Raw genomic sequence first — 26,438 nt, forward strand, 5'->3', positions numbered from 1 at the left:
TCTTGTCATTATCACGTTGTTTGTGGGAGTTTGTTGTGTGCAAATTTGCTGTCACATTTCCAACATAACAACAGTCACCACAATTCACGACAGCTGTAGGACATTTCAGGATGTTGAGATTGTGAAAGGCAGGATAGAAATGCAAGTCTGGATTCCTTCATTGTCAATTCTTGAAGCAACATGACTGGACCTTGTAACAAAAACAGAAAATGCTGGAAAAACTCAGCAGGTCTAACAGCATCTGTGGAGAGAAAGACAGAGTAAACATTTCGAGTCCGTATGATTCTTCTTCAGAGCTCCGAAGAGTCATACGGACTCAAAACCTTAACTCTGTTTCACTCTCCACAGATGCTGTCAGACCTGCTGACTTTTTCCAGCATTTTCTGTTTTTGTTTCAGATTTCCAGCATCTTCAGTGTTTTGCTTTTATCTTACTGGACCTTGTGTCTGGATTAGCTGTCCAGGCAATACAACCACTGTAATGATTAAGGAGGATGCATTTTCAGCCTCCCACCTTACATTCCTGTTTGTCAGCCCAAATATGCCTGAAGAAATGCGGTGATGGGGTTTGTGCTGTGTTGTGATCCCAGTTGATGTTACTACTGGACAAGCCAAATCCCAGTGTGGAACCTGGCTTGATAGATCCTAACTTTTATATTTTGTTTAGATACATGGAGAGTGGCTACTGAACAGAGTCACAGGAGACAGCTGATGAATTTTTAACAAAAGAATAAAACATTTATTAAACAAGAAAAGATAAACTATATTACAATACTCCTTCACCCACATCTGTACCTTTACAGATACATACAGATTTGTAAGGATAACAGAAGTTAGAAAAGCTATCTTATACAGATGCCACCCCAAAGAGATGCTATGGATCTTTCATCAACTGCCCCCAGACGCTTGTCACACTGTGAGCTAACCGGTTTCACTGAACTCTGTCTTTCACAAGAGGGTTTCCAATCTCCACTCTCGAAGAACCTGTTCTGGAATCTTCTCCCAAATGACAGTTTCTCTCAGATCCTTTCCACCTCCAGGGTTTCAAACTCTCCTTACAATGTTCCTCTCCCCTGGATTGCCACGTGCATTCCAACAGAACACCACTGCTTCACATGCCCATAATAAAGAGTTACAGGCCTTTGTCTGTCCCCTTGGATTTTCCGGCTTCACATACGCCTACATTGCTCTAAATCTGTGTCCTGGAGCTTTCTTCCCTTTGAGCTTGATGCCTTCCTCTTTGCCCCTTACTTTCACTTCCACAGAACAGGGCCTTTTCCAGATTCCTGTCTTGTCCTTTGACTAGACTGTATTCATGGATCTCCCCTGTTCCATTCCCCTGGATTTGGGGACTTTCTTATTTAGTTTCTGGAGCCTGCTTCTGCAGTTTCCTCTCCTGTCCACCTTCTCCTGGCAGCTGGTTTCAACTTCAGTTTGGGATTTGCTTTCTGCCCCTCTGCTGTCCAGCCTCTCTAGAATCCTGACTTCAACTGAACTGAAACTGCTTTCCTAGTTTTCTCTGTCTCTGTGGGCCCCTCTCTCTGGACCCCTGTTGCTAGGCAACAGCAGTTTTTTCTATCTTGTTTGTTTTAACTCCCCTTCAAAAGTCATAGGCCAGGACTTTTCTGTCGGCGAGTTGGGGGCGGGGCCCGCTCGCCGACACGAAAATGACGTGGGATGACATCGGGCGGAACCCCCAACGTCATCCCGCCCCATTTAAATGTTCAGGAAGGCGGGCGGACAGCGAAATCAGCTGTCCGCCCGCCGGCCTGTCAATGGCCAATTGAGGCCACTGACAGGGTAGCTAACCCAATTAAAGGCCCTGCCCATCCAACCTTAAGGTTGGTGGGCAGGCCAGGAGTCCCAGCGGGCTTCCGAAATAAACATGAAATCTCATCCACTGGCGGGATGAGGTTTCATGTCTGTTAGGTTTAGTCACATTTATTATGATGTCCCATCTCGTGTGGCTTTGTCACATGAGGGGGACATGTTAATAATTTTTTTATTTTTCTATTTTTGATATTTATAAAGCTTTCACCGATCTCCGAGATAGCATTTAGTCTCAGGGAGATGTGCGCTCTTCTGCGCGCAAACGCGAAAGAGCACACTTTGACAGTTGGGGGAATTCCTCTTTCCACCACCCCCCCGCCCCCCCACCCACCCCCGGCACAGGAAGTGCATAGCGCTTCCCACCGGGCAGTCCGCTGGGTGGGCCTTAATTGGCCCGCCCGCCCATCAAGGGCAAAATTCTGCCCATAAAATCTCCATTAAAATCAGATATCTTTTAAAGTGAAACTAAAACTCAACTTCTCCTTTTCTTAACACATAAATACAGAAATACAAATCAAACTTAAATATTAAAGGTATACCTTATTCTTAATACACCCAAATACACACATAACTTACTTAAACGATCTCAATTTCTTAACAGTTGGGAATCCCATACACCAAACATGGATGGAGTGAAGCAGCAATGGGCGATCTTTACTTTTTTTCAGGGGTTTCCTCCTATCCCAGTATGATCTTTGGGATTCAGACTTGCAGCTACCACTCTGTTTTGGTATCTGTTTGCCAGTGTAAAACATGTGACCTTCTCCCCTCACAGTCACACCACAGGAATGCTGTGGATCACAGTTCCTGAAATCTAGCTTAGGTTTTCTCCTATCTGCTTTGTTTCCCAGGGTATGTCCAGCCTCTATCAGACCCTTAAAAAGGAGATTTTCCAGCAAGCCTGTGCCATTTTTGATAGTGGTCCACACAAAATGAACAAACTGACCAACTTCAATTAACTTGCGATTTTAATTTTCACATTTCCAGTATGTGCGTGCTAGGTTTTTATTCAGAAACTTAGATTGAGGGCCAGAGCCCAGACAATATCAAGACTGAAAAGGCTGATGAACCAAGAAGCAAATAGTAATGGTTAGGTGTTATGGATTGTAGAAAGGAAGAAGATTAAGGGAGTTATGGGAATACCATAGTGTCTTTATAACACACGTACATAAAGTACCATAACTTGGCCAAACACATCTATAAAGGGCCAAACATGCAAATAGTTTCATTTGTTAAATAGGCTTTTATTTTTTTGATGGGGAGGGTATTAGTTGATAAATTTGAGACACAGCTGTCTTTCTTCTAAGACTGGTGGTTGTCAAGTCACACAAAGGTCTGTGCCTGCACCCCTACAACCTTTGTATGTGTACTTGACAACTGAGCAAATATGGGTAACTGTTGGCTTTTGGCAATTTTGCCCATATTTTACATTGGCATTATAAATTTCCTAGAATCAGGTTTGCTCCACAAAATATCTTCAGATATACCTTCAGTACTGTAGTGTTCTAAAAGGGCAGCAGCATTGAACTGTTCATTCAGCCATTCCTATATAAATGTACACAGGGAAAGGAGGCCAAAGGATGAGAATTCACGTTATCTCACCTCCCAATCACAAAATGGAAAGTATCGAGGTGGTGTGTGTTGTTCAGGGGCAACAGGTCCACAGCGCATCAGAAGTGCGCTGTGTTCAAGGAACTAATGAAGCACAGAGTCCCTGCTGATCTGCCTTACAATGAAAATACTGACCTCAGGAGTTGCTGGAGGTTCTCTTATAGGCACCAATCTCTGACAAAACCCTTGGCAATAGCTGCACCCCTCCAATTCTGGGCTTCTGTGCTGTAATGGAACTGGATATCAGGTGTTATGTACAATATGCAGCTGATCTGATATTGCCCATTTGGCACCACCCCCAGGGACAAACTTCCACCTCTAAAAGTTAAAAATCTTGGCATACGAACAGTTGAACTGTCAGATTGTCAGAGTTCACTAATGTCCTTTAGGCAGAGACCCTGCTATTGTTGCTCGAACCGGCTGACATGTGACTCTCATGATGACTGCAAGCCATTGAGCTTAAATAAAAAGGACTTACACTTCTCTAGGGCCTCTCAAGACATCACATGCCCAAAGCACTTTCTAACCAATGAAGTCATTTTTGAACTGTAGCCAGTTATCATGTAGGGAAACGTGGCAGCCAATTTGCACAGAACAAGTTCCCACAAAAAGCAGTGAGATTAATGACAAAAAAAAAATTGTTCTGAATGTTGGATAAGTGCTAAATATTGGCTAGCACACTAGGGATAACGAACCTGCTCTTAGTCGTTTGGTAGTACAGAACTTGAGTATTGCTGAAGAAAGTGACAGGTCTAAGCTTTTCGTCTTGTACTCATCAGGACACTTTGCAAGAGAATACCACTATAATTGTATGTGCAGAGAGTGTTGATTGGCTGGCAAGTGACATTGCCATGGAGAATGCACCAGTGATGGTGACTGACAGTTAACTGCCAAGCATTGTTTGAAATTTAAACCAGGCAGCTTGACCCTGATTGGTCAAGGCAGTGTCCTGAGGAATAAGTCATTGAATGGCTGTCACTTATTTTGTTTATCAGAAACAGTCACAACGTGTATACATGTTCTGTGTCTGGAAAGAACAGGGCCCTGTGTATTAATATATGTAGCTCCCAGTACACGCAAATGCGCCAGATTGCGAGCCCAACTGACTCATCGTCAGGGTTCCTGTGCTGCAATGGTACCCAAAATCGTGTGAAATAATGAATTCTGGGGAATGCTTTTAATGGTAATCTGCCTGATGGGTTTAGGCAATGCTAAAGCATGGTCTACAGCTGTCATCTGAGCTTCATGGTTAAATGACAACCCAGAAATCAAGCCACTTTAACTCACCCATCTATTGTTTTTAGTCAGGTCTTAGAATCAGTTCTGTTTTAGTGGAAATATACTTCATGTTATTCAAGAATGGTGACATTTGCTCAGTGTAAGAAATGAGCATCATGTAATGAGTGACAATTTGCAGCTTATTATTCAAAGATTTTATAGCCAGGATGTATTATTTTATTACATTGGATCAAAATATCTTTTCCGACTTTTTTTTTGCAGAGCTGCTTTTTTAAATTAAAATCAGAGTGTGTTTTTTTTCCCTTCACCCTCAGGATGGACAGAAGGAAAAACTAGTTCAAAAATTTCAAATCCCAGTAAAAAACCACTGGCATAGTAATGCTGGAGTTCCATTTTAAGGTATATGAGGCCAGTTCGGACAAGTTTTACTGGTACCCTTCATTTCCAAGTTTTACTGTTTTTTTCCTTTCTGACTAAAACAAAACATTTAATGAGTCTGCAGAGGTTTATGAAACAGGAGCTTTATTGGGACACATCTTACTGCTCTTACTTACATCGTCCATGCGACTATACAAAATAACAAATCACATGATGTTGCATTGCTCCCTACGATAATGTACACACCATATGATTAGCTTATTTACCAGTTAGAATCAACGCATTAACAACCCAATATCCAATTTTGCACATTGTATTACATCTCCCCCCAAGTCTCTGATTCCCATTTCCACATTGTGAAGATCAATCAAACCACAACTTCTAAGCTCTGGTGTGTTGCAGTCCTCAATCTTGCTTTTTCCTGTTACAGCCTCTTTTATTCCTTCTTTCCTTATCTGGACAACTTGTATGTGATTTCTCAAGTCTACCAGAATGGGTCCTCTTTTTTTGAGGGGATCAGGGATTTGAGTCCTGCAGGCAGCATCTCAGACTCTGCTGGGCGGGAGGAGAATTGGTAGATGGCTTAGGTTCACCAGCTAGGTAGTCATCTGGATCAGTGGATGAATGCAACATCTCTGGTCAGTTAGATTGGGTAGATGTCCGCTTCCACTGGGTTGGAAGCTGCTTCCGTATGGCAACTAGTTTACATCTGTTCCATCTCACCTTACCGTTCCCTGTTTGGATGAGGTAGGGCTGTGGGTGCCGTGTTCAACTATTTGCCATATGGAGCTTGGTCTCAGATCCAAACTGGATCTCCTAGTTGGAGGTCTGGTGTCTTGCGTGGCTTGTCATAGTTCCACATTTGGCTGGAACAATATTTGTCCTTTTTCTCCTTCACTTGGTCTAAGCCATCAGCTTGTACTTGCAGTGTGAGTGCGTGTATGACAGTAGGAAGTTGAGTTCTCAGCCTTCTTCCCATGAGGAGTTCACATGATGATGGACCATTTTGGAGTGGACTTGAATGAGAGCTCAGAAGTTGGATGTCATCGTTATTCTTCAGCAAAGCTTTCATTGTACTCACTCCTCTTCCAGCTTCACCGATATTTTAGTGAGCTGGTAGCATGGGCAAATCCATGTAATGCCATGAACTCTTTAAAGTATTCATTGGCAAACTGTGGTCCAGTGTCTGAGATTACAAGTTCTGGGATTCCAGGTGTTACAAATATCTCCTTTAGCGATGTTGTCACTGCTTCAGAAGTGTGACCCTGCAGTTGCTTGATTTTTATCCGTCTGGAGTAATAGTCCACTACGATCAAGAACATCTTACCTCTGTTCAAAGAGGTCCATCCCAAGGCGTTCTCATGGTCATAATGGGAAGGAAGATGGTTCTCTTGTCTTTGATGATGAATAATACTAGTAATATAGTTTGATATCATCTCTTCCAATTATTTTGGGAGACGTGGCCACCAAATGGAAAATCTTGCTCTGGCTTGACATTTTGTGATGCTCAAATGTTCTTGGTGCAAGCATTGCAGTGTGTTGAATCTCAGAACTCTTATAAATCATCAACCACACTAAGGTGTCCACTCTGTTCATAGTGCTGTCCAAGAATGGGATGTGTGGAATGTATCCTGGCCATCCTTTGACCTCGTACTCTCTGACCTGAGCACATTCTTCATCAGATTTCTATGCATCTCTGATTTCATTCAGTCGCTGAATTGCTGTTGGTAGAGTTGTGGTTGTTGTCGATGCAAATCTCTGTTCAGTCTGCCAGTGCACGGGATGCATAGTAAACTGGTCTACATCTTCCATCCATCTGTATCTGATAGAGTGCAGCTCCCAATCCTTTAGAAGATGCATTGGCAGCAATGGTAGTGGGCAGCTCTGGGTCGTAATGAGCTAAAATATCAGGTGTTATCAGCATCCCTTTGATTTTCTCAAAGGACCATGTTGTGCTTCTTCCCAACACAGTGCACATTGTCTTGTGGTAACAGCTTTGGGAATTCAGCTCTGGGGTTTTTGGGCTGATCTCCTCAGCTTCCCAGTTCCTCTACTCTGCAAATCAGATGCAAGTGGGTACAGCTTTCCACCTCAGGGGTGAGTAGCTCTGTTCTGAATCACAATATTTCTGTGATTTCTCTCTCTTGATATTGGGGAGTTGCATTCTGTTGTCCTCGAGATCTATCCCTCCCGGCCAGAATAGCTTTTTGCCCCAGCTATGCCTGTCTCTTTATGGGGTATGTGGAACATTCCTTGTTCCAGTCCTACTCCGGCACCCTCCCACAACTCTTTCTCTGGTACATCGATGATTACTTCGGTGCTGCTTCATGCTCTCGTCGGGGCCTGGAAAAATTTATTAATTTTGCTTCCAATCTCCACCCCTCCATCATTTTCACATGGTCCATCTCTGACACTTCTCTTCCCTTCCTTGACCTCTCTGTCTCAATTTCTGATGATAGACTGTCCACCAATATCCATTACAAGCCTACCGACTTCCACAGCTACCTCGACTACAGCTCCTCACACCCCGCTTCCTGTAAGGACTCCATCCCATTCTCTCAGTTCCTTCGCCTCCGTCGCATCTGTTCTGATGACGCTACCTTCAAAAACAGCTCCTCTGACATGTCCTCCTTCTTCCTTAACCGAGGTTTTCCACCCACGGTCGTTGACAGGGCCCTCAACCGTGTCCGGCCCATATCCCGCGCATCCGCCCTCACGCCTTCTCCTCCCTCCCAGAAACATGATAGGGTCCCCCTTGTCCTCACTTATCACCCCACCAGCCTCCGCATTCAAAGGATCATCCTCCGCCATTTCCGCCAACTCCAGCATGATGCCACCATCAAACACATCTTCCCTTCACCTCCCCTGGCGGCATTCCGTAGGGATCGTTCCCTCCGGGACACCCTGGTCCACTCCTCCATCACCCCCTACTCCTCAACCCCCACTTATGGCACCTCCCCATGCCCACGCAGAAGATGCAACACCTGCCCCTTCACTTCCTCTCTCCTCACCGTCCAAGGGCCCAAACACTCCTTTCAAGTGAAGCAGCATTTCACTTGCATTTCCCCTAACTTAGTCTACTGCATCCGTTGTTCCCAATGCGGTCTCCTCTACATTGGAGAGACCAAACGCAAACTGGGCGACCGCTTTGCAGAACACCTGCGGTCTGTCCGCAAGAAAGACCCAAACCTCCCTGTCGCTTGCCATTTTAACACTCCACCCTGTTCTCTTGCCCACATGTCTGTCCTTGGCTTGCTGCATTGTTCCAGTGAAGCCCAATACAAACTGGAGGAACAGCACCTCATCTTCCGACTAGGCACTTTACAGCCTTCCGGGCTGAATATTGAATTCAACAACTTTAGATCTTAAACTCCCCCTCCCCCCATCCCCACCCCGTTTCTTCCCCCTCCCTTTTTTTTTCAATAATTTATATAGATTCTTCTTTTCCCACCTATTTCCATTATTTTTAAATCTACAACTAATACTTTGTTAGTCTTTCCACCCCACCCCCACTAGAGCTGTACCTTGAGTATCCTGCCAGCCATTCTTAATTATCACTTTTCTTAGATAATATCACCACCTTCAACACCTCTTTGATCCTTTTGTCTGTGACATCTTTTGATTATTTGCTCCTATCACTGCTTGCTTATCCCCACAACCACCCCACCCTCAACTTCTCTCTCCCCCCGCCCCCCACCTTAGACCAGCTTATATTTCACCTTTCTCCTAACTATACTTCAGTTCTGCCGAAGGGTCATGAGGACTCGAAACGTCAACTGTTTTCTTCTCCACCGATGCTGCCAGACCTGCTGAGTTTTTCCACGTAATTCTGTTTTTGTTTTAGCTTTTTGCACACTGGCTGAATAGAGCTTCTCTCTAACCACAGTTCAGCATCAGAAAGAACTGCACCCGTGTCTAGCTTAAAGCGTGACTGGTTTCTCTCTACTAGGATATCAGCACTCTAGTAGCTTCTGCTTGTTTCCTGGATCTCTCCAAGGAAAAGAACCTCAGTATTATGGATATCATCTACTTCATGGATCTTGGTACTTTCTAAAGGCTTCCCTTGGTGTGTATTTTGTACAAACCTCTTGCTACACCACGCAGCCCAGTAGTGACCCTTCTTTCCACATAAAAGGCATTCGGCCTCGTTGGCAGGGCAGTTTTTTTTCCCTGCAGCACCAATTACAGTTAGCTTGGGCTGTTGATGGACGCTCTTCCGGTCTTTCCTGCTTTTTTCCACCAAGTTCTCCATTTTTATATTTGAACATACTCCACTGAGTCAGCTGCTTTTGAGATAGGGTTCTCCTGTCTCCTCTGATCACAGATCAATTTTGTTTTCTGAACTCAACTTGTCTGCTCAGATGATTGCCTTTGCTGTTTAGATTGTCTCTTGCCTTCAAGTGGTGAGACAAGGCTTCATCCAGCACTCCCACAATGGTTCTGTTTCTGATCAGTTCATCTTTCAAGCTGCCATACCTTCAGTCCTCTGCAAGTCTACACAGGTCATTTATGAATGAATCAACACTTTCCCCTTAATGTTGGGTACGCTTATTAAATTTAGCCCATTCATCAATGGTATCAAGTGCTTTGATTGCTTCATTGCACATGGAGTTCTCCTTATCAATACCCTGTGTGATGGAGCTATCATCTGCACAGTCACCCATCGGACATAACAGCATACTAACCTGCTTGTCTTTGCAGCAAAGCCTGATGCGATGCAGTATCTGGAAAATCTCCAATGGTATTTTGGCCATGCTTCTACTTGGTAGAGGCCTGTGACCTTCTCAAAGCTTTCAAGTAATTGTGGGGACTTCTCCATCATCGCTGATCCCATCACTGCCGCCATACAATTTCTTGGTATTGTTTGACTAATGCAAGATAGGTAATAAGTCTGCATGGGTTTATGAAACAGGGGCTTTATTGGGACATATCTCACTTCTCTTTTTTGCATCTTCCACAAGGCTGTACGGGAGACCAAATCATGTGATGTTGCATCACTGGGATAATGTACACCGTATATGGTTAGCATATTAAACAATTAAAATTAACCCAGGAACAACCTAATATCCAACTACGTTACAATCTACGCAAACAACATTCCCTACATTATCTAAGATGCAGCAGAAGGGGCAGTCCTTGCATCATATAGAGCAGGAGAGAGTCCAACTGCTGGAGGACATGGGAACAAAATCCTGATTATTATGTTAAATTAAAGGTTTGGATAGTATTAGGCATATGGAAAACGTTTCTACTTATGGGGGAGACCAAATCGAGGGACCAAAAATGTAATACAATCACTAATAAATCCAATGAAGAATTAAGAAACTTTACCCAGAGAGTGGTTAGAATGTGGAACACAATCCCACAAGGAGGTACTTGAGGTGAATGACAGAGATTTAAGGGGAAGATAAACACGTGAGAAAGGAATAAAAGGTTACGCAGAAAGGATTATGCAGCAGAGAAGGAGGCTAATCGACCCATCACCTAAATGTTATTTCTCTGTGGAACAATCCAGTCAGACCCACTCCCCAACTCTATACCCTTAGCCCTGCAAGTTTATTTCAAGTGCCGAGTCAATTTCCTTTGGAAATCATTAATCGTCTTTGCTTCCCCCACCCTTGCAAGCTCCAGCCCGTGACCATTTACAGCATCAAAAAGATTTTCCTCATATACCCTTACATCTCTTGCCGAAAATCTTAAACCTGTGTTTCCATATCCAATTATCTAATGGAAACACTTTTTCCTTGTCTACCTTTACAATGCAGTCATAACCATGTACATCTCTATCAAATCTCCCCTTTATCATCTTTGCTCCAAGGAGAACACCACCAACTTCTTCAACCTAACCTTGTAGCTAAAATCCCGCAAGACTGGAACCATTCTGATAAATGTCCTCTGCACACTCTCAAGGACCCTCACATTTTCCCTAACGTGTGGTAACCATAACTGGATGCAATACTTTAGTTGTGGTTGCTTTATAAAGGTTCAGCATAATTTCCCTGCCTTTTGTACTCAATGGGCAGGATTTTGCCCTTGGTGGGCGTGCGGGCCCCACAGGCTCGGCGGCGGGCGGACAGAAGACCCCCGCCGCCGAAACGGGGCCTGCCGCCATTTTGAGTGTTATGCGCTTCCTGTGCCGGGGGTGGGGGTGGAGGGGATCCCGAGCTGTCAAAGTGCGTTGTTTCGTGCGAAAGAGCGCACTGCTACCTGAGACTAAGTGATGGCTCAGGGAGATTAGTGACAGTCTGAAAAACTTAAAAAATAGAAAAAGAAAAATATTATTAACATGTCCCCCTCGTGTGACAATGTCACACGAGATGGGACATGTTAATAAATATAACATTACATTTATTAAAGTTTTTAAAAAGGAACATGAAACCTCATCCCGCCAGCAGATGAGGTTTCATGTATTATCAGGAGCTTGCTGGGGCTCCTGGCCTGCCCGCCAGCCTTAAGGTTGGACGAGCAGGTCTTTAATTACTTTAAGTACCCTGTCAATGGCCTCCATTGGCCATTGACAGGTCAGCGGGCGGACAGCTGATTTCGCTGTCCACCCGCCTTCCTGAAAATTTAAAGGGGGTTCCTCCCGACGTCATCCCGCGTCATTTTCCCGTCGGCGAGTGGGCCCCACCCCCAAATCGCCGACGGAAAAATTCTGGCCAATGTCTCTATTTGTGAAGTCCAAGATCCCACATGTTTTGCTTACCACCCCCAATATATCCTACCACTTTCAAAGACCTATGCAGATACACCCCAATATCCCTCTGTTCCGGCACACTTTTCAGAATTGCTATTAATTCGATATCACCTCTCCCATCCTTCTGCCAAAATTGCATCACCTTGCACGCCTCTATATTAAATTGCTTTTTGCCACGTCTGCCCATCTGCAAGCCCATTAATGTCCTGTTGTAGGTGATTTGTAACATCCTCGCTATCTTCCACTCCTCCAAGTTTAGTATCACCAGCAAATTGTGAAATTTTACTGAGTTTTCCAATATCCATGTCATTTATATATATCAAAATTAAATTAGATAAAATGGGGTGGGGCGAGTCTTGAGTGGTGCATAAATTGGTGGCACAGTGGTAATGTCACTGGACTAGTAATCCAGAGGTCCGAGCTAATGCTTAGGGGGACACAGGTTCGAATCCCACCATGGTAGCTGGTGAAATTTAAATTCAATTAATAAACCTGGAATATAAAGCTAGTTTCAATAATGGTGATCAGGATAACTATCATCGATTGTCATAAAAACCCATCTGGTTCACTAATGCCCTTTAGGGAAGGAAATCTGCCATCTCTACCCAGTCAGGCCTACATGGGACTCCAGACCCACAGCAATGTGGTTAACTCTAACTGCCCTCTGAAATGGCCTAGCAAGCCACTCAGTTCAAGGGCAATTAGGGATGGGGAACAAATGCTGGCCTTGTTAGTGATGCCCACATACCATGAAAGAGTAAAGAGGAAAAAAAAATCAGGTTAGATAAGTTGGGCCGAATGTCCTGTTTCTAAGTACCAATAGCAGATCAATGAGTAAAACCCATCCGACAAATATGGTTTCAGATTCCTCACCCCCCCCCCTCCCATTCTTGCATATTATGATTGTGGAGAAGAGGACAGCGGGGTACTCAGTCCATACCTTATGACATTGGTGCAATGTTGGCAAGACATTACAAAATAGCTCGAGCTCATTTTGTTTTATTTTTAATTGAGAAACCTAGGATTAGAAAACCTTGGAGAAAGGTGAATATTTCTGAGAATGTGAGGTAAATAATTAGTGGCTGATTGACACCAAGTTGGGTTAATAAAGGGGAGGGAAAAAGGGAAACTGAGTGAGGTAATGAGATCCATAATTTTGAAAATCATGGGAAAGAAAGACCTTGATATTTACTGGGGAAGGTTTTCAGAGCAGGGAGAGAGGTTACAGGTGGAAAACACAGCAGTCCAGGTTTTCTTGGAGTTTTAAAGTTTAACTCCATGATGCGCTTGCTTTTTTTTTGAACAGATTCCCTGACTGGAATTCAGCCTGATTGACAGGCTTGGCTCCCTGTCAGCTGTGGGACACTCCAGAAAAGGCCACAGCTCAAGAGTGGGCAAGTTTAATAGTTGTTGGGAGGTAGAGATCACCACGGGGGTGGGGGCAGTGGGTGTGTGGTTGGAGACGAGTCAGAGGTAGAGATAGGGTGAGTTTGCGGAGTTGGGGTTGAAGTGGCATTTACAGGTCAGCTTGTTATGTCTGGGGCAACACTGTTGCCCACAAGCAGTGCTGTAATGGCACTTACCAGATGGATCTAGCCCTTCTCGACTCTTTTCACCTGCCAGGTTTCCCGAGGCCAATACGGGTTAAAAATAGAAACATGAAAAAATAGAAAGGGAGATGGGCTATCCAGTTAGAAGGTTTCAATGGTTGACCTGCCTCCTGGTGTTGAACCCTACCTCTGTTCAAATCAGAAGCGGGAAGGGTTGAAACAATTTGGGTTCATGTTTCAAATTTTACACCTTTGAATCTTCCACCTTATCTAAAGTCATCCATTTTGGGGTGGTAGGGGAGGTTAAGGTTTGAATAGGAAATGGTGCAATGGTATGAATATAGGGGACAAATAACATAGCATTTTGCATCCTCAGACAGGCAAGAGGTGAAAGTTCAGTGAAGCATGCACCATAATAATATCAACAGAGAGAAGAAGTGAGAAAGATTGCTCATCAGAGAGAGCGCTTTTTCCTATCCCGGAGTGTGAGGGTGCTCTCAGGTAAATAACAAAGTCCTCCAAACTCTCTCACTCCTGATACCCCACAGAAATATAATCCTGACTATTGTGTTATGATTCCAGCTGATGTTACTACTGGACAAGTCTGATCCCAGGGTGGAACCCAGCTTGATAGATCCTAACACTTATTTTTTGTTTAGAAATGTGGAGAGTGGCTTCTCAACAGAATCATCAGAGTCAGCTGATGAACCTTTAACAGAAGAATAAAACATTTATTAAACAAGGAAGGATGAACTAATTACAAAACCCTTCACCCACAGCTATACCTTTATAGATGTACACAGTTCTGTAAGGATAACAATTTAGAAAAGCTATCTTATACTCTCATGTTCACAAAAAGTACACAGTCCATGTAAACCAATAGGCGACCTGTGGTCAGACATCACACTCTGAAACCAAGTGACAGATGCCACCCTCAACAGATGCTATGGATCCCTCATCATCTCACCCGAGACACTTGCCACACCATGAGCTAGCCCATCTCACTGGCCTCACCCTTGTGTGAACAAGGGTTTCCAATCTCCACTCTCGAGGAACTCGCTTTGGAATCTTCTCTCAAACTACGCTTCTCTCCAAGATGGTCCACCTCCAAGATTTTGAACTCTCCTTCTGAAGCTTCTCTCCCCTGGATCACCATGTGCGTTCAAGCTTGCTTCCACGCACTCTCTCTCTCAGGCTCAGCCATGCCAGCAGAACACCACTGCTTAACATGCCCATAATAAAGAGTTACAGACCTTCGGCTGTCTCCTTGGATCTTCTGGCTTCTCTCAAGCTTATTTTGCTTCAAGTTTGCATCCTGCAGCTTTCTCTCTTTAAGCTTGGAGCCTTTTTTGTGCTCCTTACTCTTAACTTCACTTAACAGGGCCTTTCCCAAAGTTCTGTCCTTGTCCTTTAGCTTAACTTAAAAGGGCTTCTGGGCCTCTTTTTCCTTTAGGACCTGCTCTCTGCAGTTCCCTCTCCCAGACAACTTGGTATCTCCATTGCAATCCGGAACTCACTTGACGTTCACTGTTACTTTAACTTTAGAGCAACTCATCTAAGATTCTTAGACTTATTTTCCTCAGTAGTCTGCTCGTATGTCAGCTATAGAGAGACAAACTGCATAACGACCGACTGAACTCAAATTGCTTTTGGTTTTTTTGTGTCTGTGTGGGGCCTCTCTCTGGACCCTGTTGTTAGGCAACAGCACGGTTTTTTCTTCCTTGCTTGTTTTAACTCCCCTTCAAGAGTTGTAAACCTGATTAAAATGCAGGCATCTTTTTAAGTTAAACTAAAACTCATGTTCTCCCTTTCTTAACACACAAATACAGAAATATACATTAAACTATCTTTACTTCTTAACAATTGCAATGATATTTGTGGCATGCAGTACGATTGATGAAGTGCTGCGCAAAATATCTTGGACAAAGAATATGGCAAACTTCCTCTAAAGTTGTGACGTTTTGATGTCAGTTTGGCAGGAAAATTACGTTTGAATAATTTAATCAATCTGCCTGGATTTGATTCTCTCTTTACAATGGCCTGTTCCTGCTTTCCAGTCAGATCTTTGACAATCGTGGGAAACTCTTATGCACAGACCCCTTTCAGCTACAATATTATATTTTATATTATTATACATCAGAGCAGGAGGCCATTCGCCTATCATGCCTGTGTTGGCTCTTTGAAAGGACTATCCAATTAGTCCCACTCCCCCAGCTCTTTCCCAAATTGTCCAACAAATTTTTCCCCTTCAAGTGTTTATCAAATTTTCATTTGAAAGTTACTAGTGAATCTACTTCCACGCACCTTTGAGGCAGCACGTTCTGGGAGTTGATCTGTTACCTTGCCAACACTGCCACCATAGCCATTTAAGGTTCCAACAACATCTTGCATTTATATAGTACCTTCAGTGCAATAAAACATCCTAAGGCGCTTCACAGCAGCATTATAAAACAAGATATCACACTGAGGAAATATTAGGACGGATGACCAAAAGCTTGGTCAAAGAAACAGGTTTTAAGGAGTGTCTTAAAGGAGGAAAGCAAGGTAGAGAGATGGAGAGGTTTAGGGAGGGAAATACCAGAGCTTGGGACCTAGGGAGCTGAAGGTATGGCCACCAATGGTGGACTAATTAAAATCAGGGATGCTCAAGAGGTCTGAAATCGAAGGGCACAGAGATCTTGGAGGGTTGTGGGGCTGGAGATGTTACAGAGACTGGGAGTATGGTACAGCATGTAACAGAGTCTGTTCCAAGCAATCTTAATCTCTGAATATTAGTATGCAGCCACTAAGATCACTGATTTTTCCTCGGGTATGGTTAAATCGTTAATAGTACCTCTTAAAATAAAATGCAATGATGCATGATTTTGATAAGATGACAGAATTTAAAGAAAAAACGTTAATGCAGCAGGTTATTTTTCCCCAGCTGTCATGTTTTTGAAGCGTTTGTAATTCAGCAATGAACTCCTCAGATGATAACTACATCAAATGAATCAATCGTCAAGCTGAAGTGCCGACTCCGTAGATGTAACTGAAAATTATGAAGAAGAGAGGAAACTGCGACAGCTGAAACATCAATGTCTACTGGTCCAGTAAATCAGAACTCAGGAACTTGAGAAGGTTAGATACGGTTACGTACATATGCCCCAGAACTGAGATGGTAAAACTCTGGCTGAAGGAGCAGTGAATTCTTACAATTACAGTTTGCCTCAAGTTGCAAAGTAAAGGCAGTTGGACCAGCTTTCAACCATCCATGTTCAATGTCAGCAAAATTCAGCTAAATTCCTACTTTCTCTTTTACCACCTCCACTTTCTTTCAATTTTCACCCCTTCTGACAATGATTCCTCCCCAGTTTCTGACCTCTCTGCCACCTCACCCATTCGTCATGTGCGAGCTTCCACAGCGAGATTTTTGACTGTTTCCGGACCCCATCGTAGTTTTACCACACTCACCACTGCGCATGTTTTGGCACCGGTTAGCAGAGAGTGCCCAGGAGTGGGTATCATGTCTGATTCTTCTCTCTCCTGCTTAGAAACACCGGCATTTATAGAGTTCCCATCATTAGTAAGCTGAGATCAGCTAGGTCGGCACAGAGGAGAGCTCATCCATGTCTGTAAACCTCGCCGTTGTACTATGCAGTACATTTACAAACCAAATCAAGAAAAAGATCATTTGCATTTATATAGCAACTTTCATGACCTCAAGACATCCCCAAGTGCTTCATATCCAATGAAGTGCATTTGAAGTGCAGTGTTATAATTTAGGAAGTGCAGCAGCCAATTTGTGCACAGCAAGCTCTCTCAAACTGCAATATGATAATGAATCAGTTCTAGTAATGTTGGGTGAGAAATAAACATTAGGCAGGATACCAGGGAGAACTTTCCTCCTCTTTATCTGAATAACGCCATGGGATCTTTTATATCCACCTGAGGGCAGGTTGGGTTCTCAGTTTAAAGCCTCTTCTGAAAGTCAATCCTTCTGACAGTTCTGACTCCTTCGGTACCACAATGGAGTGCTGGCCTGGGCTTTGCGTTCAAGTGTTTGAAGTATGGCTTGAATCCACAATCTTATAACTGGGAAGTGGGAGAATGTGTCGAATGGGCTTCGCTGTGATGTGCTGCAGTCCAAAGCCCTTTCAACACTCACTATGAAGTTGTATACCTGAACACTGACCACCTGGTGAGGTACAGCAGAGTTGATGTCAGCTGCAGAACAAGAACCCTGGCAAGGAGACAATGGGTGAGATTTTCCATGCCCTTTGGCATCGGGCGTGTTTGGTGGCGTGAGCAGACAATATGGCGAGAAGGCCAAAAATCAGTTTCGTGACGTTGTATAACTAATTTGCAATTGTCTGCTCCGCCCATCAGATGTTGGGAACTTCACTGTAATACATTTGTATATCATTATAAGCCCAGCCCACCAGAATCATCCCCCCAGGCTGGATCATCCAAGCGTGCTGGCGTGATTGCACGCCAACATTCTCCACAACTGAACATATGCAACATGCACCTGATGAGCTGCACTTCGCTCGGGACTTTAAGGTTTGTTTGCCTACCTTGCTTCGAGTAGCACTCAGTCATCTGAGCTAGGATTCGCAGGCAGCGCCACATCACTTTTAGGGGGGCTCATGTTCAGGTCTCTACCTACCAGACCAGTCATGAGGTTTTTCAACAGCTGCAGGGCGAGGGCTTGCTTGGCGAAGGGGGAAGAAGTGGCCTCAGGCAAGGGAAGTGGCTGCAGGGTGAGGGCTGTACTGGGGAAGGGGGGTATCCCAGGGTGTGTGTGGGGGCACAAGTTGATCTGTGTAAGTGACCTCAAGGTGGTGAGGGCTGAGGAGGCAGTTTCCAGAGGAGATGAGGCCAGATGGAGATATGAGGATGTGTGAGAGAGTGAGTGGCAGTGAGTGAGATGCCAGTGAATGTGTGACGGGCTTGAGTGTGTGAGTTTAGAGTGATGAGATGGTTGCCTTACCCTGGCGGCATGGATGAGATCATTCATCCTTTTTCTGCACTGGCTGGCCAACCTCTTGTGTGCAGCATTGGCACCGATCACCACTGCCATCACCTACCAAGCCAGAGTGGTGAAATTGCTGGAATTATTGGGGGGGGCGGGGGTGTTGCTGAGGTGTTGTCTTTTGGATGAGACATTAAACTGAGACTCCTGAGGTGGGTGTAAAATATCCCACAGCACTCTTGGAAGAAAATCCCTGCTCTTCTTCCATGTCCTAGCAAATACATGTACCTCAACCAACATCACTAAATGCAGGTGACCCAATCATTACGACATTGCTGTTCGTGGGAGCTTGCTGTGCACAAATTGGCTGCTGCGTTTCCTACATTGCAACAGTGACGACACTTCAAAACTAAACCATTGACTATTTTGGGTGTCCCAAACTTGTAAAAGGTGCCAGATGAGTGGAAGACCTTTCTTTCTTTCACTGGGACAAGCTACAGATTGCTTTTCCTTTGGTGTCATGCCAATTCAAAGAGTCTCACCTGTGAAGCCCAGGGGGCAAACACATATGTAATCTGCCACCAGATCCAGGCAGGTCGAGTGGTTATCACAAAATCCATAGCTGCAGTCATCAAAGTTAATTTCACAGTTCAGGCCCTCGAACCCTGTGAGAGAGAACACGTTTATTAGATACTTTTTAAAAGCCAGGCATGGCCATACTTCAGCAGAACACTGTCAATTGTCTGCCATTTCATGGCATTTCACTTAACACAAGTCACAGGAAGTTAGGAATACGGTGCCAGGGGTTAGTGGGGGGGGGGGGGGTCATTGCAGAAGACAACACCACCAGGTTTTGCGTTTCAGAGGGAAGGCGGTGCTGCAGGACATGGGGAGCTGAGGTTCTGATCAAGATATTTGATGGGACCTTTTTCTATCACTAGTATTGAGTCAGCAGTGGGTAAAAATCTCTTCTCCGAGTCAGGAGTTGTGGACTCACGGGGAAGAATTTTTTTGTCCCGAGGGCGGGTGCCTACCCGACGAGGGGAAAATCCTCCCCATGGATCCCACTTGAGGGACTTAAGCAAAAAAAATTTAGGCTGACTCTTCAGTGCAGTGGAGGGAACGCTACACTGTTGGAGGTGCTACCTTTTAAACAGGGTCCCTGTCTGTCCTCTCAGACTCAGGTTGGCACAAAATATCCCAGTCATTACCTGTTTTTGAGAGCTTGCTGTGTGCAATTTGGCTGACATGATTATAACTTTGAATACACTTCACAGGGAAGCGCTTTGTTGTTGTAAAGCACTTTGCGACTTCCCGAGATCATGAAAGGCAATTTATAAACTCTAAGGCGCGACAAAACAAAACCCACAACTCATCCTATGTAAATAATTTGCTTTGTGTAAAACTGGAGAAGGATGCTCAATAATAAAATGGTGGTTCGTCCTTCTCTTTTGCTAAAGGATGCAAAAGCCCTTGTGAAGCAACCTCACAGTTATAATGTAGCACTCAGCACAGCCAAATCGCACACAGCAAGGTCCAGTTCATCAACTTTGGTAATGTTGGTTGAGGGGTAAATATTGGCCAGGGCGAACTTCCGTACTCTTCATCGAAACAGTGCCACGGGATCTTTCATGCCCATCTGAGAGGGCCTCAGTTTAAAAAGTAGCACCTCCAACAGTACTGCACTGAAGAGTCAGCCTAAATTTTTTTGCTCAAGTCTCTAGAACAGGAACCATGGATCCACAACTTCTGACTCGGGGCGACAGCATTACCCACTGTGCCACGCCTGACTCAATATTAGTGATAGGAATAGGTCCCATCAAACTTCTTTCTTATCAAAAATACTTGCGCAATGATGATTTGGAAGACTTCAGCAACAATGTGCAGACTGGCCATTACCCTTGTGATACCTCACCATTCCTTCCCTCGACTAATCCCCTCCCCTTCCCCTCTCCAGTTGTGAAAGCTTTGATCATTTTCAGTAATGACTCATGTTGGCTTCTCTGAAGCATGGATTGTCAGCCAGGGAAAGGGAAGGCAAAGCCTGTGCTGCAGCCTTGCACTGAAGTGAAATGCTGCACTTCCCACATTAATGGCACCTCTTTTTGCTACTCCACTAAGCATCAATTTGTTTGAAAGTCTGCACATTCCCCTAACCAGTTAAAAGGCTGCAAAGACTTTTGTCTGGAATAGAATGCTTCATTGCAATTTCCGACATTTTATGCCCTCATAAACCTATTCAGCTGTATGGTCACGCCATCAAATGACTATCATCAGAGCTGTCACAGGGTATGGCAGTGGCAAGCACTTGACTAATGCTAACCCATCAACAGCGTCACTGTGAAGCGCATCCTCATCATTTCTCAAACTCACCATGGAGCCAATTTCGCACCACTCTCTCTGCAATAAAGCTCTTAAATTATCCCAAGTTCATTAATAATGAATAGCAGTTCTCATTCTAATTCAAGAGTTTAATATAAAGAGCCACGTCCTGGAGTTAGGGTAGCAACCAAAAGCACTATCAATATAAATGCCATCATTTAAGTTCAGCTAGAATCAACTGCTGAAGCAGCCCAGTCAGAATGAAAAAAAGAACTGCCCCTTACACTGATGTGGCATCTTGGCTGAGGCAACGGCGAGTGTGCTGGTGGGATCTTTACCACAGATTGAAAAGTCAGTAGGCCTGTTTCAATAAGACTGGCCTTAAAGCTGTGCACAGGCCCCCAAATGACTGGCTTATGTCAGGCAGAAAGTAAGTTTTAATCTGGCCAGTTAAACTCACCCAGTCAATGATTAAGTAGATTACCCAGTGTGGTTAAGCAGGTTTAAAGATTCCACATTGCCACTTTTATATTGGTGGAGTGAACTCCTCAAAAAGTCAAAGTCATTAATTTACATCAATGTAATATTTTTGTCTGCATTCCAAATATTACGCAAGTGCCTTCCGATGGCAATTCAACATTACTGGTCTCAATGAAATATCTGTGCCTGATTGTTAAAAGAAATACTGAATTCTATGTAGCACCTTTAGGGGTTTTAAAGCAGTTTATCGCCAATCTATGACTTTTGAAGTGCCGTCACTCTTGTAATGCAGGAAACACGGCAATCAATTTGCACACAGCAAACTCCCATTATCAGCAATGTGAAAATGCCCAGATAATCTGTTTTAGTATGTTGGCTGAGGGGTGGATATTGGCCAGGACCCTGGGGAAAACACACCCCAGCTCTTGTCCAAAATAATGGTATGGGATGTTTTACATTCACCCGAGGTGCCAGGTGGGGCCTTAGTTGAATGTTTCGTCTGAATGGAGGGTATTTCTGACAGCGCAATGCTCCCCGAGGACTGCACTGCAGTGTCAGGCTGGACTATGTGCTCAAGTCTCTGACTCAGGAGGCAGCCCACTGAGTCACAACTGATACAATAAATGCTGGCTTGTCAATTTAGATTATAGGCTCGAGGTTTTGTTACCACCCTTCCAAACTTCACAATCATCAGGTGCTACATTAGACTGCTTCCAACTCAATACAGTGCTTCCTTGTAGCACTCATACCTCTTCACCCTTGATGTCAAATCTTTTCGTGCCTGTTACAACTGACCTACTCTAAAAGTGATACTAATGAGAAAGGGTTACCTTCTGGGCAAAAGCAATTGTACATATTGAATTCATCTTGAAAGACAGCCCCATCCTGACATGGTTCCGATTCACACTCATTCACCTCCATCTCACAGAATGACCCAGAAAAGCCTGTGGGAAGATAATGCCACACGTTTAGTGTGCAGGTTGTACTGACAGTTCCTCAGTACATGAACATCTAAGCCGTTTGTTAAACATGGATCGAACGTGAATGAACGCAGAAGACTTATTGATTTGAAATTCACAATGACTCTGTATTCATTGTTCTGTGAACCCGAGCTCATCCGAAACTCTGTTGTCCATATCTTAACTTGCACCAGGTCCTATTCATCCAACACCCTTATGATCACTGATCCTACATCAGATCCCAGTCCAGCAATTCAATTCAGCTTCAATTCAAATTTCTCATCCTTCCTTTCAAATTTTTCCGTGGCTTTTCCCCTTCTTATCTGTAACCTCCTTCAGCCCTACAACTCTCCGAAATCTCTACATCTCTCCAACTCTAGCCTCTCATGCATCCTCCACTTGTACATCCCACCATTGATGCCTCTGCCTTTAGCTGCCTGGCGCTCAAACTCAAATTCCTTTCCTAAACTACTCTACTTCACTTTCCTCCTTCAAACCTATCTTTCTTGATGCTTCATTATGCAACCCAGAGTCAATTCTTCTCTGGTAACACTCTTGACAAGTGCCTTGGGATGTGTTATTATGTTAAGGATGTTGTTGTTTTTATTGTGGTTATGTATACCAATGGCAGTGATTCAAATGCACAGCAATATAAACAGCATTAATCTGGCTTGCTTACATATTCCAAACTGATGATTGAATATATGATTTCTATGAACTGAAAGCTTCCACCACAAATACAAAGTAATCTGTAAATAATTAGAATTTCCACATCTGTTACATATCTACTTGGGAGTGGTCAAGCGTCTTTGTGTTTAAAGAGGCTGATAGGGACCAACGGTCTAATTTTACATCTACAAAGAAGGAACCACAAAAAAAAAATCAGAAATGTTTGCTGAAATTTAGCAGTATATTTTATGGCCTGTGTTCTGAATTAATATCTATGGTTAAATAGATGAGAAATTTAATATGAGCACTTTAAGCTGCAGTACACAAATAGCACTGGTTAAGAAAGAGAATTTGGCCTTACTGGTCTATAGCATGACCCTCCATTCCCTTCTCCCTCAAGTGTTTATCTTACTTTACAGATACCACACCAATGTCCCAAACAACATCATTAACACCATCTTAAAGGATCTTGCAAATCTAGTGGGAGGACAAAAGAACAAGTATGAAGCATTCCTCCAAGATGCAGACATGCCAAATAGAGAGGCTACGATAATCTCATCAGCTAAGATGCACAGGACATGTTGTCAGAATGCACAATGTAATATTGACCAACTGGGTGTTCAGAGCTAGGCCAGGGAGCCCGTTCACATCCGAAGGAAACATCTCATAGACAATTGCAAAGGTTCCATGAAGGTCCTGCATTATTAACATCAGTGCGTGGGAAGCAGATGTCTAATCATGACCAAAATGCCAATCCATGATCAAAAATAGTGCCAAGACATTCCAATCAACAAGAGCAGCCACTGGGAGAGGGCCAGAGTGGGAACAGCAGAGCCAGTGCACGAGAGGGCCGCGCAAGAGCAGCTGCTTGACCCAACAACCCACCACCACCTCTAACGGCTCAAAACCGATGTCCTCACCGTGGGAGAGCTTGGAAGGCTAAGACAGGGCTCAAAGGCCAACTGTGAACCCAACAGTCAACACTGACATCTCAGATAAACCCAACAATCTGCAAGGAAGAATCATTCTCAACACAACAGATTGCCAATGATGATGACTATCTAACTTTCCCTTAAATACAACTATTCACCTCAACTACTTCCTGTAGTGGCAAGTGCCATGTTCTTATCACTGTCTGTGAGAAGAGCTTATCCTGAATTCCTATTGTAGTCAATAGTGGAGATCTTATATTTATGGTCCCTAGTTTTAGATGGCCTGACATGTGGACACATACCCTTAAAGTTCACCCCATATATTTCATTAAAAAAAAAAATCTCCTTCACTGAAGAAGGAAGCAAACACATCACTGAAATAAAATCAGAATCAATCTCATCATCTTCATAAACAAGTGTCTATACAGCACCTTGAACACAGGACAATATCCCAAGGTGCCTCATGGATGTTGAACCAAGGAAAGGTGCATTAGGAGTATTTTATCAAAAGCTTGGTCAAAAATGCAGGGTTTAAAGGAGGCGATGATGTGAAGTGGTTTAGTAAAGGAATTCAAGAACATGGGACCTAGATGGCTGAAGGCACAGTCGTTAATTGTAGGGCAGTGGCTTGGGGGGAGGGGGCAGGGAGAGGTGGGAGAATGGGAGAAATAGGGGGAGGGGGCTAAGAGGTTAGATCAAGAGACATAGAATCTGAAAGCAGGGCAGTGGCTGGAGGGTGTAGCCCCTGTTGGGAGGGGGAAGGTCATAAAAGGGTTTAAAAATTTGTCCAATATATTGCAGTCTTTGAGTGACCATTTGGATTGCCCACCTATCTCAATATACAACCCGCCAAAACACCATGAGTAGATGCAATCTCTCAAAAGTCACAAAAAACATTACTTGCGGGCTTATCCATACAATCGTCAAATTCCTCCAGTAATGATTACCCATACAACAACAACATAATTTATATAGTGCCTTTAATATAATGAAGCATCCCAAGGCACTTCATAAGAGCATTATGAAACAAAGTACGACACCAAGTCATGTAAGGAGATACAAGGCCAAAAGCTTGATCAAAGAGATAGGTTTTATGAGGCTTTTTAAAGGAGGAAAGATTAGTGGAGGGGCATACACAGAGAATTCCAGAGTTTAGGGCCTAGGCAACTGAAGGCATACAGACATCTCTCTTTCCCAGAGACCTCAGAATTCCACCTTGGACAATTCAAACAGACCTTGCGATCCTAACATGTATCAATCTCCTGCAGCAGTATTAAAAACACAAAAGATTCAACCAACACCTTTCAGGCTGCAGCAGGGCCAAAATGGATCCTAAAACTGCTTCCACATAAAGGCAAACAGACCAGGTAAAATGGCTGCCTTCACATATTTGAAAATATTCAGTCACCTGAACATCTCTGATTTGATGGACTCCTGGAGGTTTCATCACATGACTTCTGATCCCTAACTTCCCCGCCCCTGCACTCCCACTATTGGTTGCTCAAGATGCACCGCTCTTCCAGCCCAATTGCTAAGTGAGCGGCTCTTTATTATCCAATTGGATGTTTCTTGACTGTCAATAAAACTGCCTTTTACCCAACTCCAATTCTAAATAATAAAAAGGTTAAAATAAATACTCTTTAAAAAAATCTCCCTATGATTTTTTTTCCAGACTTGTTTACAACATTGCCCAGGAGACAAATCCTTAATTCCTGGGGAATCCAGGACAGTCCCAGAGGGCTGACAACCTCATAACACGACAATCTGACATATTTGACAATCAGGACAATTTTTTAAAAAATGTCACGCTAGCGGAGTTAAGTCACAGATTTACACATTGAAAGTAAGTTGATGTAAAACATCAAGGAGAAGTAACTTTAAATTCCACCTTGGAAATCTAATGTAGAAACTCCTGAGAAAGAAAGAACATGCATTTTTATAGTGGCCTGTCAGGATGTTCCCCCTTAGTGCTTTACAGCCATCGATTTACTTCTGAATTATAGTCACTGTTGTAACATAGGAAATGCAGCAATTAGTTTGCACATAGGAAGGTCCCACACACAGCAATATGATAATGACTGGATGATCTCTCTATTTTTAAGCAAAGTTACCTGAGGGATATTGGGAAAAATTCCTCTCCTCTTCATCCATATAGTGCCTTTTACATCCAACTGAGAGGGTGAATAGGGCCTTGGTTTAAAGTCTCTCCAAAACAGAACTGCCTGAATTCTCATGGCGTCTCCTTTAAAAATGGCACAAGGGTGTGAAAGTCTCACCCCACCCCCTCCCCCATTTCTTACAGGTCCCATTTTCATTGGTAGGGAAAAGGGGCCAGGGTGTGACTCACACATGAGTGTGAGTCAGAAGGCTGTAGTTTCAAGCCCCACTCTGGAGTTATAATCTAGGTTGACATTCCATTGTAGTACTGTACTGTTGGAGATGTTGGGCAGTATTTTGCTGTCGAGTCGGGAAATTTCCTGACCCGCCTTATAAAAAGTGCCCTATCAGAACCACTTTTCGCTTGGGGGGGCAGGGGGTGTTCAAACCCCCCCCACCCCCAGAACTCAGCAGGGTCATCTGATCTCAGTGTTCAGTTCAGATAGACCTCTCTTTTTGCTGTAGCAAGGGCCTTAACTCGCAGTATGGGAGTTACAAATTTTTAGAACAGACGTAAATGTTCCTGCAGGGCAGATAAAGTTTATAGAACTGTAAGGGTGTGAGGTTATTTAAATTGCAGTCCTTTAAAAATTAAATTAAACAGGCTGTCTGTGTCAGTGAGAGTTAGACAAATTCTGTTCTAGCTGTTATAATATCTTTGTTG

At 43.8% G+C, this 26,438-nt stretch overlaps 1 protein-coding gene across 1 annotated transcript in view; it reads right to left on the reverse strand.

The window, feature by feature from the left end:
* Positions 1-21,978, reverse strand: part of LOC144681102 (uncharacterized) — a 70,414-nt gene extending 48,436 nt beyond the window's left edge. The window contains exons 1-2 of the mRNA XM_078542833.1: positions 21,888-21,978; positions 18,798-18,920 (exon numbers count right to left, since the gene is read on the reverse strand). Coding sequence (XP_078398959.1) covers positions 18,798-18,920; positions 21,888-21,978 — 214 coding nt within the window. The remainder of the gene's footprint in view (positions 1-18,797; positions 18,921-21,887) is intronic.
* Positions 21,979-26,438: the final 4,460 nt, after the last annotated feature.

Source organism: Cetorhinus maximus, chromosome 5 (genome assembly GCF_964194155.1).
Source record: "Cetorhinus maximus chromosome 5, sCetMax3.hap1.1, whole genome shotgun sequence".
Classification (NCBI taxonomy): domain Eukaryota; kingdom Metazoa; phylum Chordata; class Chondrichthyes; order Lamniformes; family Cetorhinidae; genus Cetorhinus; species Cetorhinus maximus.